The sequence below is a fragment of the Myodes glareolus genome, chromosome 7, assembly GCF_982192425.1.
Source record: "Myodes glareolus chromosome 7, mMyoGla1.1, whole genome shotgun sequence".
In the NCBI taxonomy this organism is placed as follows: Eukaryota; Metazoa; Chordata; class Mammalia; order Rodentia; family Cricetidae; genus Myodes; species Myodes glareolus.
In genome coordinates this window covers 21,429,729-21,446,870 of record NC_142032.1, presented here as the reverse complement: position 1 = coordinate 21,446,870, position 17,142 = coordinate 21,429,729, and the positions used below count along the sequence as shown (strand labels likewise).

General features: G+C 38.5%; 1 protein-coding gene across 1 annotated transcript in view; it reads left to right on the top strand.

Moving 5' to 3' along the window:
- Cc2d2b (coiled-coil and C2 domain containing 2B) overlaps positions 1 to 17,142 on the top strand; it is a 90,655-nt gene that overhangs the window by 7,915 nt on the left and 65,598 nt on the right. The window contains exons 5-9 of the mRNA XM_087907720.1: positions 2,077 to 2,275; positions 2,430 to 2,566; positions 2,639 to 2,767; positions 13,600 to 13,809; positions 16,107 to 16,204. Coding sequence (XP_087763846.1) covers positions 2,077 to 2,275; positions 2,430 to 2,566; positions 2,639 to 2,767; positions 13,600 to 13,809; positions 16,107 to 16,204 — 773 coding nt within the window. The remainder of the gene's footprint in view (positions 1 to 2,076; positions 2,276 to 2,429; positions 2,567 to 2,638; positions 2,768 to 13,599; positions 13,810 to 16,106; positions 16,205 to 17,142) is intronic.

The window sequence follows — 17,142 nt, the reverse complement described above, 5'->3', positions numbered from 1 at the left end:
ACTACACAGTGAGTTCTGCACTGACCAGAGCACCCTACTGAATCTCTATCTCAAAAAAAAAAAACCAAACAAAAATAAAAAATGAGTCTGTGGTTCTATTTTATTACTTACCCTAAATGTACATTTTCAGAATCGAAAGTTTTTAATTGGATGATATTTTCTTCAATATGTAAAGATTTTATATTACATAGTCACCTGAAACAAGTGAATTATTAATTTTTTGTGAGTATACCTGTACTTATGACCACGATAGAAAGATGTTTATCAAAATAATATATCTATTTCTTCCTATACTCAGATTTTTAAACAACTTTTATAAATAATCCAATTTTAGAATTTCACTGTAACCACTTTACCATGAATTCCTTCCTTTTCTCTTTATTATTTTCTCTTGAATATGTTATAGAAAATAGTCTATCTATGCCACATCTTTTTAGGTAATGTGTCCTTGGGAATGGAGAAAATCAAATGGGATGGATGTTGTTTTTCCTACGTTGTTCTATTACCAATCAATAAAGGCTTGGAAGTCAGATTTTGGGGGTGAAAACATGATAGATCAAAGAAGCAGTAGGGGAGGGGTAACCAGCTGACCTCTCTCCAAGAGGTTAAAGGACCATGATCTGTTAAATACATCTGGGGTACACAAGCTTGATTCCTAGTTACCTGCTTCAGACTCAAGCCCAGAAACATGTAAAGGAAGTTAGATTAAGCTTACTTCTAGAATTAATTTTTTTGAGGTAATATTTATACCTTAAGAAAAGTTTTAAAGAATCAAATAAAAACCAAAGATTATGAGATTAGTGACAATAGTCCCTTAATTTTGGTTTTTCTCCTGTCCCGTACCAGGTGGCTCTTCAGACATGAGACAGAGATTTTAGATTTTTCTTTAACAAGCACACTTGGGTTTGAGAAGGAGAGAGCCATGTTCCAACTCCAAAGCCAGCTTTAATTTTTAATTGAATTGGGACCACAAAGAAACCATTTGCCTTTTATATTTGTACAGAGCAGCAAAAACAAGTATTTGGGAAAACTTACGAAATTCTACCCGGATGGAGATGTGCTATACCATTAAGCCAATTTACTTTTTTTTAAATTTATTTATTTGTTTATAAAAATTTCCACTTCCTCCCTCCTCCCCATATCCTCTCCTTCCCCCCACTCCCTCTCCTCCTCCCCCCTACTCCCTCTCCACCACCTGTGGGAATGGAGTGTCTCCTGTGCCTCTGTAGAGGATTAGCCCTAGCACCAGCAGGTATCGGGGTGTCCATTGTCCCTGCAGCAGGTGTGCATGTGGGGGAGCCACAGCAAGGAAGGGTGTGGGGGGTGGCAGGAGAAGCAGCCTGGGCACTGGAGGAGTGGTGGCTTCAGAAGCCACAGCGTGATCTCCTGCTACACATTGGATGCCAAAATGTGCTCATCTCAGTCACTCGATTATCAATAAAGACTCAGGAGTCAGGTATTGGGGGTGAAAACCTGATAGATCAAAGAAGTGGCAGAGGAGGAGCGACCAGCTGATCCTCTCTCCATACTTCCCAGATCAAAGAAAGCACAGGAAATCTCTTAAGCTCCTCCCTGCTCCTTCCTGTGCATCTTCTCTATCCATATTCCTGGCTTCTCCATGGCTATTTCCAGTCAGCCAGTTGCTGGCTCTGCCCCCTGATTCAAGGTTAACTTTATTGACAGTCTCAGGTGTCACTGTGCAATCACATATCTTACAACAGAGGAAGTTTGATGAAGACTTGAATATAGGTCTTGTATCCTGTAGGTCCATCTGGGTCTTGTGTCTGAACCATTTCCCTAGGGCAGAATGGGACCTAAGATGTTATTCTGTTTCAGCAACAGTCACTGGGGAATTGACCACTGAACTATAAAAATATATAACAATAACCTTAGACGAGTTCCTTTATATTCAGCAAAACTTATTTTATCAACAACATTTTATAGTTTCAGCAAGCACTTTATCTGGGCTAGATGAATTGGAAGGCCACAATAGGGAAACAAAATGTGTCATTTGTCTGCATACTGGTCATGGGGGGAAAGCATGCAGACTGGTTTTTCCTTTTTGATATCCAACAGAAATCAGTCAATGATAGTTACTTCAAACCCTCTGCATTTGGTGATAGTTCACAAAACGTTGCTCAGGGCCAAGACGAGGATTTTGTGGAAGAAGTCATTCTAATGGATTTATTTGAGGTGAAAGCTGCAGAATATGAAGATGATCAAGAGCAGATACAAAAACAGGAGGCAAATATTTTTTTGCCAAGTAGTTCTCCAGGTAATACACTCCCCCGAAATACACAAGTCATGCATGTGTCATGTTACAGGGTGCTGATTTGTGTGCATGTTGGAGCGGTAAAAGATACTGATCTTATATGTATGAGTTATCCCACTGTGGACTTTAAAGTGCTTATCTGAGTTTTGTCATTAAGTGGCCAACCAGCATAAACTGCCCAAAGGCATGATGCCGCGCATCCTAGAAGACGAAGGATTCTATACTAAAGAAAAGCCAGTGATGTGTAAAAAGATCTGCAACAAAATGGAAAACCGCCTGCTCCAGGAGGCAAGTGTACCAGCTAACATGTGACATTTGTTTATAGTGAAATATTCAATTACTAGATTTTGTACATATTTCTGATAGGGAAAATGTTGGTTCGAAGAAAGTGGAGAGATAATGTCATTGCCTTCACCTATTAGACAATCTTGGAATTTTAGGATCAGCACGAGCAAGGAATCTTTGAATCCGGCACTGAAGACTGTACTCAGGAAGGTAAGCGGCAGTAATCTGTTTGTAATCGTGCCTGGATAACAGCTCTTGTAGTAGCAGTTATCACATGTTCTATAGTTTTACTTTACCTTCTAAGTATACTGAGCCTAGTCATAGAATAGCTAACCTTGGATGAAAATATTAAGTAATCTTTAAGATTATTGCGTGACACTGGGAGTGGACTCTGAGGTTTCAAAAGTCCAAGCTGGCCAGGCCCAGTCTTTCTTTCTTTCTCCTTCTCCTCGCTTTCTACTTCTTTTCTGCTCTCCGTCTCTCTTCCCCTCTCTGTCTTCCTTTGTGTGTGTTCAGCTTTGTCTGTCTGTCTCTCTCTCTATCTCTCTCTGCGTCTCTGTCTGTCTGTCCATCTGTCTTTCTCCCCGCTGCCTGAAGATCAGGATGTGGCTCTCAGCTACTGCTCCAGTACCATCCATGCCACCATGCTCCCCATCATGATGATGATGGACTAAACCTCAGAAACTGCAAGCCAGCCCCACAATAGAACAGTGATGAATACAGTGATTAATAAGAGAAAGGGAAATTCCTTGGTTTATGGGTTGAATGGGTGAACTTTGGTCTTGTATGCCAAGATGGAGAATTTTTGGAAGTGGAAGTTCTAACTTTGTATCTCCTAAGATAATTCATTCCAGTGCCGCGTTCTTATTGTTTCCTACTGTTGAATTAAAATCTGCCTCCTGAATGCTCTACTTATTTGACCATATCTGGCTACAGAAAACTTATAAAGCACATTACCCCTGTGACAGCTGAACTATTTGAAGTCTATAGTCACTCCGTCCTTTAGCTTTTGCTTACAGTGTAAACTCATGTCCTAAGATTGTTTTTAGAAATTCCATCAGCTCAGTTACTGTTTTAGCTTCTGAGGACCACAGCCAGTAAGTATTGTGTTGGAGGAGGGCCGCTTGTTTGTTTCCCAACTGCTCAGCCCCCAAATAATCATACAGAAACCATATTATTTAAACTACTGCTTGACCCATTAGCTCTAGCTTCTTATTGGCTAACTCTTACATATTAATTTAACCCATTTCTGTTAATTTGTGCATCATCATGAGGTCATGACCACCCAGCAAAGTTTCAGCAAGTCTGTCTCTGACAGCAGCTCTATGGTTTCTTCCTGATCCATCCTTCTTTTTCCCAGCATTCAGCTTAGTCTTCCCTGCCCAGCTCCATTCTACCCTATCATGGGCTCAAGACAGTTTCTTTATTCATTAACCAATGATATTCATAGCATACAGAAGGGAATCTACCATCAGTATTGAGTAAGCAAAGACCAAGCAAAGACTAATGTCTCCCCACCAGGACAAATAAAATCAAGTGTGTGTCTTAGCTAGCTAGTGCTAAACAAGACAAGCTTCTCTAACTTGAATCCCCAGCTTTATCATCTAATAGTTTTAAACTGAAACGACTATCTTTTTGGTGTTTTTCCAGGTCAACTTACCAGTGTACTATTAACTGATCAGTTCCTTAAGTGGACTTGAGCGGGGCATTATATAGAGAACAGGGACTTAACAGACATGGTTAATAAAAACTAAGCTTTTGTTACTTTTCTCCTTCCTCCTTGAAGACACTAAGGCTGAATTACTAACTCAAGAAAAAGCAGAGAGGCAGAGGTTTAGGATCAGTGCTGGTGGCCTCTAGTTCTTAGGGAGCACCCAGTCTGCCATACCAGGTTTGGGGTGACCCATCATTTATTCCAGAACAACAGAAGGTGTGATAGTAATGACTGAAGGCATAGTTTTTGTCAATTTTCTTTTTAAATAACAGAATTACAGGCTGTGTAAACATCAAAGAAGTTTACTGAGTCCTTGAGTCTTCCCCAAGGTCATGGGACCACATCTGATAACGACCTTGCTGATATGAAGATGGATGCTAAAATCCCACACTAGTTCAGAATTGAGTATGCTTATAATAAAGGGTTATTTATTTAAGGGTAGACTCACAGATCACAGTCCTCTGCTCAAATGGGAAAACAGCAACCGAATCCAGCCACCAAAAGAGAGGGCAGACACGTGCTTTATTTACATTGCATTTATAGTATAAGAGGCCACACCCAAGTAGGCAGGTAACTTAAAGGCTAATGGCTGAAGGATTTCCTACAGCACCCCCCCCTTATGTTTAAATAACAGAGTTCTAAACCTAATACAAAATTATATACAATAAGAACAAATATCAACTATAAAAATTAGAATTGCATCCAGCATAAATAATATCAAGGAAGAAATGTGATAAGTGTTTCAATAATTATCCTATCCTAAGGAGTCTAAGTCTTGTATGATAAATAACTTGGCCAAGTCATGAGAGGAAAGTAACTATGACTATCTAGTATTCAACCCCATCGAAGACCTGAGAAGGGAAATATTACTTGAGTAAGCAGGAAGTGCAATCAAGTAACTTCTAAAATGTGTAACAAATGACAGAGAAAACTGGCTACCTGGGCAATCACCCAAAATCTCATTGGCAATGTTGGAGCAACCAACTCTGGCTAAGGCCTAGAGTAACTGACAGACCATTTTCAGAGGCAGGAAATTTTTCAAAACTGTCTTACCTTGTCTTGGCAGGATTTGACAGGCTTGCTTTCTTGCTTGCTTGTTTGTTTGTTTGTTTGTTTGTTTATCCTGCCTGTCCTATACAGACATCATGCATTTTGTCAGTGATCGATACATGGGGAGTTCCTTGCCCAAAGGTCAGATTTTTCAAGAAGAAAACAAGCTCCAAGTGGAGTGTCTTTGGTGCTCAACATTCTCTTGGGAATAGTTTGGTGCTGCCAGGAGCAGTTGTGTCTCACATCAATAGAACCCTAAGTTGTTTAAATGCCATATTCTACAGCTCTTTGAAGTGGCTGAAGATTACATATCTATGCAGAATACAATCTCTTTGTATCTAAAAAACTTGATTAGCCTAACTATAAGTATGACAAACATGGATGACTATTGACTTATAATTCTTAATACCTATGTGACTCAAAAACTAAGACTCCATATTAGAATATTAAACAATCTTTAAACAACTGTGCAACAATGACCTCAAAGTGTATCAATATACAAAATGTCTTAAGCAGAGGTAGAAGCATGCATGTATAGAATATGACAAAATAGTTTTGCCTAAATATACAAATATTGTAGACAAAGATAGGAACATATTCAATATAATTTAAGTTTGTATCAGTATAGAAGAATCTATACCAATGTAAATTGCCTATAAATAATAGCTCACAAGTATTTACTCTGTAACTCACTATTATTATTAGTGTGAGTAAGCTCACACTTATCTATTATCCCATCCAATTTCCCTTTTTTTAAAAAGAGATCCCTGAGCCTACATAATTTCCCCTCAACTGCCAATCCTATATCAATTATAATCAACCCTAATTGTTGGCTCTAACCGAGGACAAACTTTGTTGGGAGAGGGGACATTGTCTCCTAGAATTACTTCCAGCTGTCATGGGGGTAATGTTCTTTCTATGGGATCCTGTGAAAGTAAAATGATGGTTAAGTTTCAAGATTACTGTCTGGTATAATTGCAAATAGTCTCTGAGTATTCAGAAGGGTTTTTCTGAGGTTTCTATTTGGAGTTCTGGACAAAACTTTGTAAAAAGGTGCATCATTTCAGCTAACCATGTTGGAGCCATCTTGAACATCTGGTACCCAAAACAAGTCTTATAGTAGTGCTATCAGCATCATGATGGAGTCACTGTTGTAGGGCTCCATCTTCTTCCTAAAAACTTCAAAATTTATTGCAGGAAAATTCATTGTTCAATGTAGAAAGCTTAAACATTATTTATACAGACATATATTCAATGAAAGGAATGACAGAGACAAATATACATATGAAGAAAAGTAAATTTTTTTCTAAATTCTTTCTTCTTTCTGTCCCATACCAGATGGCTCCTGACATGAGACAGAAACTCTGAATTTTATTTTTAACATGTTTGGATTTAGAGAAGGACAGAGCCATTGTCCAACTCCAAAGCTAGCTTTGATTTTTCAAGTGAGTCATGATTATTATTCTAGTTAATATTCAGAGATTCTTACTCTCAGACCTGTCCTCATAAGTCATAATTCTCTTTGCTTGGTGATCCTATCTGGATAGTTATCTTTTCCTCTTAAGGTATGTAGATGTCCAGGATATCTTGACTGTTTGAAATGATTATTTTCCTGCAAAGACAAGAACAGAAACCTGCCCCAACCCTTATAAGGTTTTCTTATCACCTGTATGATTGTCACCTCTATGGATGAGCCGTCATTTCTCTTTCTTAAAAGATTTCTCTTTTTCAAACTGAATCTTTATTAATTTTGATGATATTCATAACTTTTCTTCCCCTGTGGAAACAAGAACGAAAACCCCTTCCCCAATGTAACATATCTCCTGGCTTCTATTATGAGGTCAACACATCCTTGAAATAACCAGCTGATGTAATTCAGAAGACTTTTCTATTATAAAATGTCTCTCTGCTGCTGTTGTTCCTTTCTCATTAACATTAAAAAACTCAAGGTTAATAAAACATTATGTAATTTATTTCTGGGGTATTTTCCATTCCTTTCTGTTTCTTTAACATATCCTTTATGGTTCAATCTTTCTATAACTGCCTGATCTGTAGGATTGTTTGGTATACCTGTAATATGCTTTATATTATAATAAGCAAAAAACAGTTTCATTTTCTTAAGAGACATATGCTGAACCATCATCTGTTTTTATTTGGTCAGGTATACCCATGGTGGCCATAATTTCTAATAAATGTGTGATAACTGAATCAGCCTTTTCTGAGCTCAAAGCAGTTGCCCATTGAAAACCTGAATAAGTGTCAATGATGTGGTGTACATAATTTAATTTTCCAAAATCTGTAAAGTGGAACACATTCATCTGCCAGATTTCATTCCTTTGAGTACCCTTTGGGTTAATTCCTGCAGATAGCAGTGTTTGGTTATAGAAAGAGCAAGTAGGACTTCTGTTTATAATCCCCTTAGCTTGTTGCCATATAATAAAAAACTCTTTAAAACTTTGCTATTCAGATGGGTTTTTTAATGAAATTCTGAGACCTTCAACACACTTCCAATCAATAATCAATCAATTTCTGCATTACCTTATGCTAGAAGACCTGGCAGATCCGAATGGGATCAGATGTGTGTTATGTATATGGGACAAAGCTTATTCCTGATTATTTCTTGAACCTGTATGAATAATTAAGTCAATTCTGTATCATCTGGCATAGATTCAGCAGTTCCAATATGCAAGACAACTATTTCTGCATATTGTGAATCAGTAACTATATTAAAAGGTTCTTTAAAATCCCTTAGTACCATGAGAATAGCAAATAATTCTGCCCTTTGGACAGAATTATAAGGGCTTGGTTCCACCTTACTTAAATCTTCTGAATTGTAACCTGCCTTTTCTGATTTATTTGCATCAGTATAGAATGTAAGGGCTCCAGTTAGTGGTGTGTCCCGTACAATGTGGGGAAGGATCCAAGTAGTTCTCTTTATAAGGTTAATTCTATCACTTTTGGGATAATTGCTATTAATCTCTTCTAAAAAAATTAGCACAAGTTCTTTGCCAAGGTTCATTGTCTTCTTATAATTTTTTAATTTCGTCAATAGTAAAAGACACTATAATGTCTACTGGGTCTATACCTGCTAGTTGATGAAGTCTCAATTTTCCTTTCATAATTAATTCAGAGATTTTTTTCCACAGAAGTTTTTAATTTTTTACTTGGTTTATATGCTTAAAAAGTTCATTCTAAGATAATTTCTTTCTGCTGCATTAAAATTTCTGTAAGGGAAATTCTGGAAGGCAGTATGACTAGAATACAAAGATTTGGATTCACCCTATCCACATGTGCCTCCTGTAATTTTTCTTCAATGACAATCAATTCCTTTTCTGTATCAGCTGTTAATTCCCTGGGACTATTTAAGTCTTCGTCACCATCTAAGGTTTTGTTTAAATGATCAAGTGTTATCCCAATAGCTGGTCATAGACTGGAAATGTCTCCTCACAATCTTTGAAAGTCATTGAGTCTTCAATCTGTCTCTCCTAATTTGTGCCTTTTGTGTTCTAATTTTCTGTAAACCTATTTTATAACCTAGGTAACTGACACAATTTCCTCTCTGTATTTTTTTCAGGAGCAATTTGTAATCCCCATTTTGGCAAAATTTTCTTTACTTCTTCAAACATTCTAAAGTATCTACATTTGAATCAGTTAGCAAAATGTTATCCAAGTAATGGTAAATTATATATTTAAGAATTTTTTAACATATTATTTGCAATGGCTGACTTACAAAGTATTGGCATAGGGTAGGGTTATTAAGCATTTCCTGTGGGAGGACGGTCCACTGATATCTCCTAGTAGGCTGAGAATTATTGTAAGTAGGTACTGTGAAGACAAATTTTTCTCTGTCCTTTTCTTGTAAAGGTATAGTGATTAAATAATCTTTTAAATCCATAATTATAAGAGGCCTTCCTTTTGGTAATAGAGAAAACAGAGGAATTTCAGATTGTAGAGGGCCTATAGGTTGAATAGTTTGTTGACATCTCTTAAATTTGTCACCATTCTCCATTTACCAGATTTCTTTTTAACAACAAATACAGGAAAATTCCAAGGGCTGGTTGATTCTTCAATATAATGAGCATCTAGTTGCTCCTGTACCAGCTGTTCTAAAGCCTGCAGTTTATCTTCTGTTAAAGGCCACTGTTTAACCCATATTTGTTTTTCAGTTAACCATTTTCAAGGTAGGGCCATTAGTACCTCTAAAAGTTTGCTAGTTGCTTTGTGTTCTTGTACAGCCTGAATAGTTTATGACCTTTGTGTATAGTACCTTATAATATCCTTCCCAGAAATATGAGTTTCTGGGACTGCAGGAATGTTAACATGGGTATTCCATTGCTTCAGCAGGTCACAATCCTATAAATTCACCGCAATATTAACCAGATATGGCCTTAGCCTTCTTCTCTGTCCTTCTGTTCCTATGTCCTTCAACCCATCTCGTGATTTGTTTTACTTGAGATAAGGTTCCAATTCCTAGAAACTGAACAAATGCCTCTTGAAGAGGCCAATTTGGATGCCAAGATTCTGGAGTAATGATACTGACATCCACACCTGTGTCTATCAAACAAACAATTACAATGCCATTTATATGCATACTTAGCTTTGGTCTTTGATCATTTATAGAAGTGTGGCAGAATATAAGTTTCCTATATCCTATTAAATTTTTGATTCATTTTCCATGTTTGTTCCATCATCCAGAACAGTATAGTTTTTTTGTTTGTTTGTTTGTTTTTGTTTTTTATAGAAGGCTCTGGACATTTAAATTTTTCTGGTGAGACATACCCTCCACAGTGACTGGGAATGACTGGACCACTTTTGACTTGGGGGCCTGTGAGAGGCCCCCAAGGGGTTTCCTGATGCTATTGGGTTGCCTTGTCTGTCTTTTGTTGATCTGCTTTCATTGGTCAAATGTCAGCCTTTGTTACACCTTCTACATAATCCAGAAAGTTGATAACTTTTATTTTTGCCATTCCCAGAGGAGACATTATTTCTAGGAATTCATTGTCTACAATCCCTTCTCAGATGTCCTATTCTACCATAATTAAAACATTTGACATTTTGATGTCTTCTCATACCTTTGGAAATTGCTTCTCCTACTCAAGATTCAGTATTATAGTCAAATGTCTCAATGTTCATTGTATGCAGGATCCATTCATTCATTGGTGCTGATCTAACGTATCTTTTTGCATTCTAAGTTGGCATTTTCAAAAACCAGAGATTCAGTAAGTACTCATCTAGCTTCTGGGTCTGTTACTCCTATTTGTACAGCCTTAGTTAATCTTTGTAAAAATGTCACCAAAGGGTTCTTTCTGGCCCTGTTTAACCCTGATATATGATTCATTTTTTTTTTTACTAGTTCTTGAATCCTGTTCCAAGCATTTAAGGCTGCTTTGTGGCATAGGGAGAAGATTTGTTCATCGTAAAGAGCTTGAGCCTATGGGACGGCATATGTGCCCTCACCAAGAATTTAATCTTGTGAAGTCTCAAGTCCTTTTGCTTTTCCCTGTTGTTCTAAAATTTTTGCCTCTTCTCGCAAATAACATTTTCACAGCAGTCAGGGCCGATCATCCAGGACTGCTGAAACTAATTGAAGCCACTCGTGTGAGGCAGCCTTATTGCTAGAAGCCCATGTCTTTATCATCTCCCTAACAAATGCGGAATGCAAGCCATAAATTACAACAGCTTGCTTAATTTTTTTTTAGATCATCCATTCCTATAGGTATCCATCTACCTTCTTTGGATCCTTTTGGGCATTTAGAACTTGATGCTTTGTCAGAGTAGATTACAGGGTAGGAATTTAAAACCCTGGGTAAGTCATCTCTGACAGCTACTGGCAATGTTAAATCCTGTCCTTGTTCCTTCTTTCCCTACTCATAAGCTCCAATAATTTGTTTAATCATTTCAAATCTTTTTACTACTGTCTTTTCTAAAGCATGAATCTCTTGGCCTGTATATATTTCTACTGGTTTTATTGAGGTACCAATCTTCTGGTCCTCATTCTGTACATGTAATTCCAAGGTCTGAAGTTTTTCCTTTAAAGATAACATCTTATCCTTGGATACTATTTGGATCGTGTGCAGATTGCCTTCCTGGAGAGATACTCTATCTGCTAACCTATCAACTTTTTAACACATTTTGATTGGCAAATTCAATAGTATGAATTATCTTACAGATTATCTTACAGATAATTTCTCAGTACCCTTGACATGGATTCAATTTTGTTTGTCAAATTAATGTTGTTACCCGTCTCAATAGTATTAATTTTTTCAGATACCTTTTGATTTTCGGTGGTATTAATCCTATCAGCTAGCTGTTCATTATTAGTCTGTAAAGACTGTATCATTGCTAAAAGTGCCTCATTCTTGGCTCTGTTATCAAACCATTTTCTTAAAGATATAATATGAAGAAAAAAACTGAGTCTCAATATCCTATAAATGGTTTTATCACAATAACCATATAAGCTTTACAGAATACAATCCATAACATCAGCAAAAATGTTATTGAAATTTTGCATGGTAATGTCTGCCATTATATAACTTTCAAATTTATTTATTTATTTATTTATTTATTTATTTATTTATTAATCAAATAGTTACCTGTTTTATAAGATCCAGTAAGTTGTTTTAGGTATAATAATCTCTATTGTCCAGCAGGTGTCATGGTTGCAGTGTTGTGTCAGGTGGCACAACTGGTAGTGGCACCAATGTCCTGTGCAGCTTCAGCCTTCTGCCTTGGTGCTGATCAAACACTGACAAATACACTTTGCTTGACAAACCAAACGGAAGCTGTGCAAGTCACTGCACATCAGGGGATGTGGCAGTGTGTGTGTGGGAATGTGCACAAGCTTGGGAAATTTCCAAGTCGCCACACACTTAGCTCTGCTGTGGCAGGGCTTTTACAATAAAAAAAAACAAAACCACTTAGTAGGTGAAAGCAAGCCAGGTGGGCAGAGGTGGGAGACCTTCTGGGCCATCAACTGTTTGGGCCTTTTGAACTGGTCCACCCATTAGGTGTGGAGTTGGTATCCATGTGGGGCACCAGATGAAGATGAATGCTAAAAAGAAATCCCACACTAGCTCAGAATTGAGTACAATACAGGGTTATTTATTTAGGGGTAGACTCACAGATCACAGTCCTCTGCTTGAACAGGAAAACAGCAGCTGAGTCCAACAGCAGGAAGAGGAGCGGGCATGCTTTACATCGGCATTTATAGTATAAGAGGCCACGCCCAAGTGGGCAGGTAACTTAAAGTCTGCCCGATGAAGGATTTCCTACAGCACTGGCAGAGTCCCAAGACAGTGCAGTATGTCCTGGCAAGAGGCAGAGCACATGAGAAGAAACTCGACAAAACAGATTTTTACAGCTGATGACCCACTCTTGAGGGAACTATTTCATCCATTTGTTCTGGTTAGGATTTTGTCAACTTGACACAAGCTGGAGTTGTTCTGGGATAAGGAACCCCAATATAGCTTAGATTTATTTTTAGCTAGCTCTTATATCTTAAATCAACCCATTTCTATTAATCTGTGTATCACCATGAGGCTATGGCCTACCAGTAAGGTTCTGGAATCTTTCTCCTTTGGCAACTACATGATGTCTTCCTGACTCTGCCTTCTTTCTCCCTGAATTCCGTTTAGTTTTCCTGCCTACCTATATTCTGCCCTGCCATGAGTCAAAGTAGCTTTTTTATTAACGAATGGTAGTAAAACATATTCATAGCATACAGAGGGGAATCCCACATCAGAGGTGAAATCTAGTGTCCAAATGGAGATATCTTTTGTAGAGAGAGGGATGGTGTCCTTAGACCACTTAGAGAGCCTGGCTTCCTGCAAGGGACTCTTCAGACAATTACTAGTATACTTACTCATAAATAATTTTAATAGATAATTCCATTTAACTCTGACTCACAAGACAAAACTCTTAATGCAAAAGTTGTAACACAATTTGGCATGGTGTTCCTATAAAAATTATTTTGGGTCTTGTAAATTGAAAGTCCAACATCCATGTAAACAGTAACGATGTACATGACAATAATTTATAGCAAGATGATTAAGATTCTGTGTTAAAATAAGGTATTGTAATAAAAAAGAAAAATGTAATATAAAACTATTTTATTAAATTAAAAGTTCAGATAAATTTCAAAGATGAACCACTTGCTGCCTTTACAGTTTTGAAGCTCTGGAATTTAAATATGCCTAGCATGTTATTTTATAAGAAAAAGTTACTTGTGGTTTCGAAGGCAACAGAATCAAATAAACTTGGACATATTTTTCTTTAAAAGGCAGTGAAATCTGACCTGGGATGCTGTTTTAGGAACAGAATGGATGGTCAAAGGGAAATGTACCAATTAGATCTTAACATTGTGGGCTTGCAGTTCAGCCATCACCCGCTCTTCAATCAAGAACAAGTCCTATGTGCCAGGCTGCTCCAGCTCTGTGAGTCTTTCCAGGACAGGCAGAAGCAGAGTTTATCTCAACTGCTCTATGAGAAGGTGAGGGGGCTCCTGGTGACTTTCTAGGGCCCAACACTTAAAACTGGAAGAGGATACTCTTGGAATAGAACAGTTAGCAGAGAACCTTCTCTCTTAATGCTTAAAGATTTAACCCACTAGAACAGTGATCTGAGAACAAATGGGAAGGTTTGACTTGTGGAGGAGATAGCCTCAAACCTTCCCCATAGGATGTTTGCCACAGATAAAGCATCCACTAATTCGTGCTACTCTTGGTTCTATGATGCAAGAACATTTGAAATTATAATGGTATCTTAGTTAGGGTTTCTGTTACTATGAAGAGACACCATGATCATGGCAATTCTTTCTTAAAAAGGAAAACATTGAATTGTGGTGGCTCACTTACCATTCAGAGGTTTAGTCCATTATTGTCATGGTGGGAAGCAAGGCAGCATACAGGCAGGCATGGTGCTAGAGAAGGAGCTGAAAGTTCTTACATCTTGACTCACAGGCAACAGGAAGTGGTCTGTAACACTAGGCATGGCTTGAGCATATATGAAACCTCAAAGCCCATTCTCACAATGACATACTTCCTCCAACAAGACCACACCTACTCCAACAAGGCCACAGCTTCTATTAGTGCCCTCCCTTTGGGGGTCATTTTCTTTCAAACAACCACAAATGGCTTTAAGAGGCACCACCTTAAAGTCTTGCAATTTAGCATTTGTACTCAAATAAGTAGCAGTCTTGAACCTCCTGTGAAATTGAACTGTCTGCTTCTGAGGATGACTAACCTAGAATTTTTGGTACTCACAGGGACTATTCTCATGTAACTACTCTATTTCCTCCTCCTATTAAATTCTCTCACACAATCAATAACATATAATTCAAACAGATGAACCAAGTTCTGGTATTTCTGCACTATCATCATCATCATTATCATCATCATCATCATCATCCTCCCCACCAGGGTGAGCTCTTCTGCATTGCTCCTTACAACAGTGGGCAAGGAGAGGGGCCAGTTCTCCTGCTTACCTGCCCTCAGGGTCAGAGCTGCCCAGGTGAGGTGTAGGTCTCTCCTGAATGCTCTGCTGAGCCAGTGAGGGACAGAACCAGCTCTCCCTAGTGTTGCAGCCAGTGAGGGACTGGGCCAAACTCTGTACAGCCCTATCCTCTCAGCCTTTGAGGGTATCAGGAGCCATGGACATCGACAGAAACTGAGGCTGCATCAGAGCCATGAACCCAGACATGGGCCCTGGCAACAGTTCAGGCTCAGACATCACCATGCCCTGGGTGGCAATCAAGCTACCCACCTCAACCTGCTCCTCACCTATTTCAGCTCTTCGGATATGCCCCTGTCCACAGGACATGACCATTCTGTCTCTCTCTCTCCCATACCACACTATACATTTGCCCACCATAGGAGTCCTTCTGCTTGGCACGGTAAGCTGCTGAGTGGGCTCCATGTTTTCTCCTCAAAGCCTGAGGCGAACTGTGCCAGGTCTGTGTATGGGACTCATTGTCCCGCTTAGTATGTCATGGTCCTGGGCAGGACCATGCTTCCTAGTCACAAAGAGATAATAGTGCCCAACCACCTGGTGCCAGGTTCCTGGTTGGTGCTCAGGTGTTGCTGGAGCCCTCTCACAGGCTGTGGCTAGAAAACCTGGGAAATTATCTCATCTTTAAAACCCATAGCGACAATAATTTTTATCTCCATAGAATACTGTCTATATGAATATATATGAATATATTCGGAGTGGCTTTATCTTTACTGTCCATACTCATGGCTCTATACATAAAGTAAGCTATTTGAGATCATAGTTCATCACATATTTCCACATTGCAGTCTTACAAATCAATCCTTATTCTTTTAATCAAGAAAAACGATCATTTAATTGCAGCTGATCGTGTCCGGAATCTGACAGGCCAAATTATAAATACTCTTCCATGTATTACTATGATATGTGTATATAACTCTAGCCTTTTATCCTATGTGTGTCTTGGATAAAATTGAGCTCCAACCTGATGCTTTGTCTCCCAAGTTGAGCCTGGGGGCTACCAGCATCATTTCTGTACTGACTTGAAGAGCTATCTTTACTGTAGTCTGATGAATATATTTATGTACTATTATGTGCATAAGGACTATCTCTTCTACTCCTCTATTGATCTAGTCTTACCTTGTTTTCATTACTAAACAATTATTAGATTATGTAAGGTAGGATAAAATTTACACTTGTGTGCTTCCGTTGCACACATCTGGATTTAGGTTTCTACAGATGAGTTAGAGCAGCAGTCACACGTATATGAAGTATAGCAAAAACCTCTTTTCTTGATTGCAGCTCAAAGCACTGACAGAGACTACCAAACGCGCTAGCAAAAACACAGAAATAAACCAGTTTACTGGGGAAACATTACAAGATTATTACTGGCAGATAAGGTAGGTTTTGAGTGAGTCCTGCATGCATCAAACATTTATTAAGTAGATTGGATGATAAGCTGTACTTGCTCTGGGATATATAAAATTCAAAAAGTAGAACTTCCTACTCTTCAGGAGATTACAGAGATGCTGCCAGTCTTTCCTTAGGGCTGTGTTTGTGTAGAAACATTTCATAGAACTACCATGAGAAAACACTGGTAGGTTTAATATCTACCAATGAAAGGTTTCTTGATGAACATCTTTGCAGAATTCCTGAGGAGAAAGTCTGAAGCCAGAAAGTAGAGTAATTAACTTGGTTTAAAAGCAGGATTGAGCAGACAGAGAAGTCGGTGACCTTGGAGAAACAGAAAATCACCCTAGGTGACCTGAGAGCCATTACCTAGACTGACACTCATCATAGGAGCTCCAAAAGATGTGACAGGCCTGAGGAGCCTTGAAGCCATGGCAGGAGAGGAGGATACTGAGCTGATAGCATGCAGACAGGAAACAGAAAGAGAAGAAAGGAAAGGAGAAGAAGGACTCGGTGCAAGATGCATCCATTAAAGTCATGCTCAAGTGACCTGCTTCCTCCTGCGAGGCCCCACCCCCAACCAGTGGTACAACCAAATTTTAGTTAAGTTAGTTAGAATCTACGTGATCTAGTCACTCAACAGCATCATCAGTGGAGTTTCCAAATGGGTTGTTAATAACAGTATTTGGAGGTGGGGTCTTTAAAGTTAATTAGGGATCCATGGTCATGGGCGGTGGTTTTTAATGTCTTAATAAAAGGACTTTGGAGAGCAGGCTCTACCCACCAAGAAAGTGATACGGGTTGAATATTGAATGGTATTTCTCTACCCCCACGTATTTTAAATAACCACAGTCTTTCCCCAGCTCCTTCCTAGAGTGACCGATAATCAGGATCATCCTCATTGTTACTTCTCATCGAAATCTCGTGA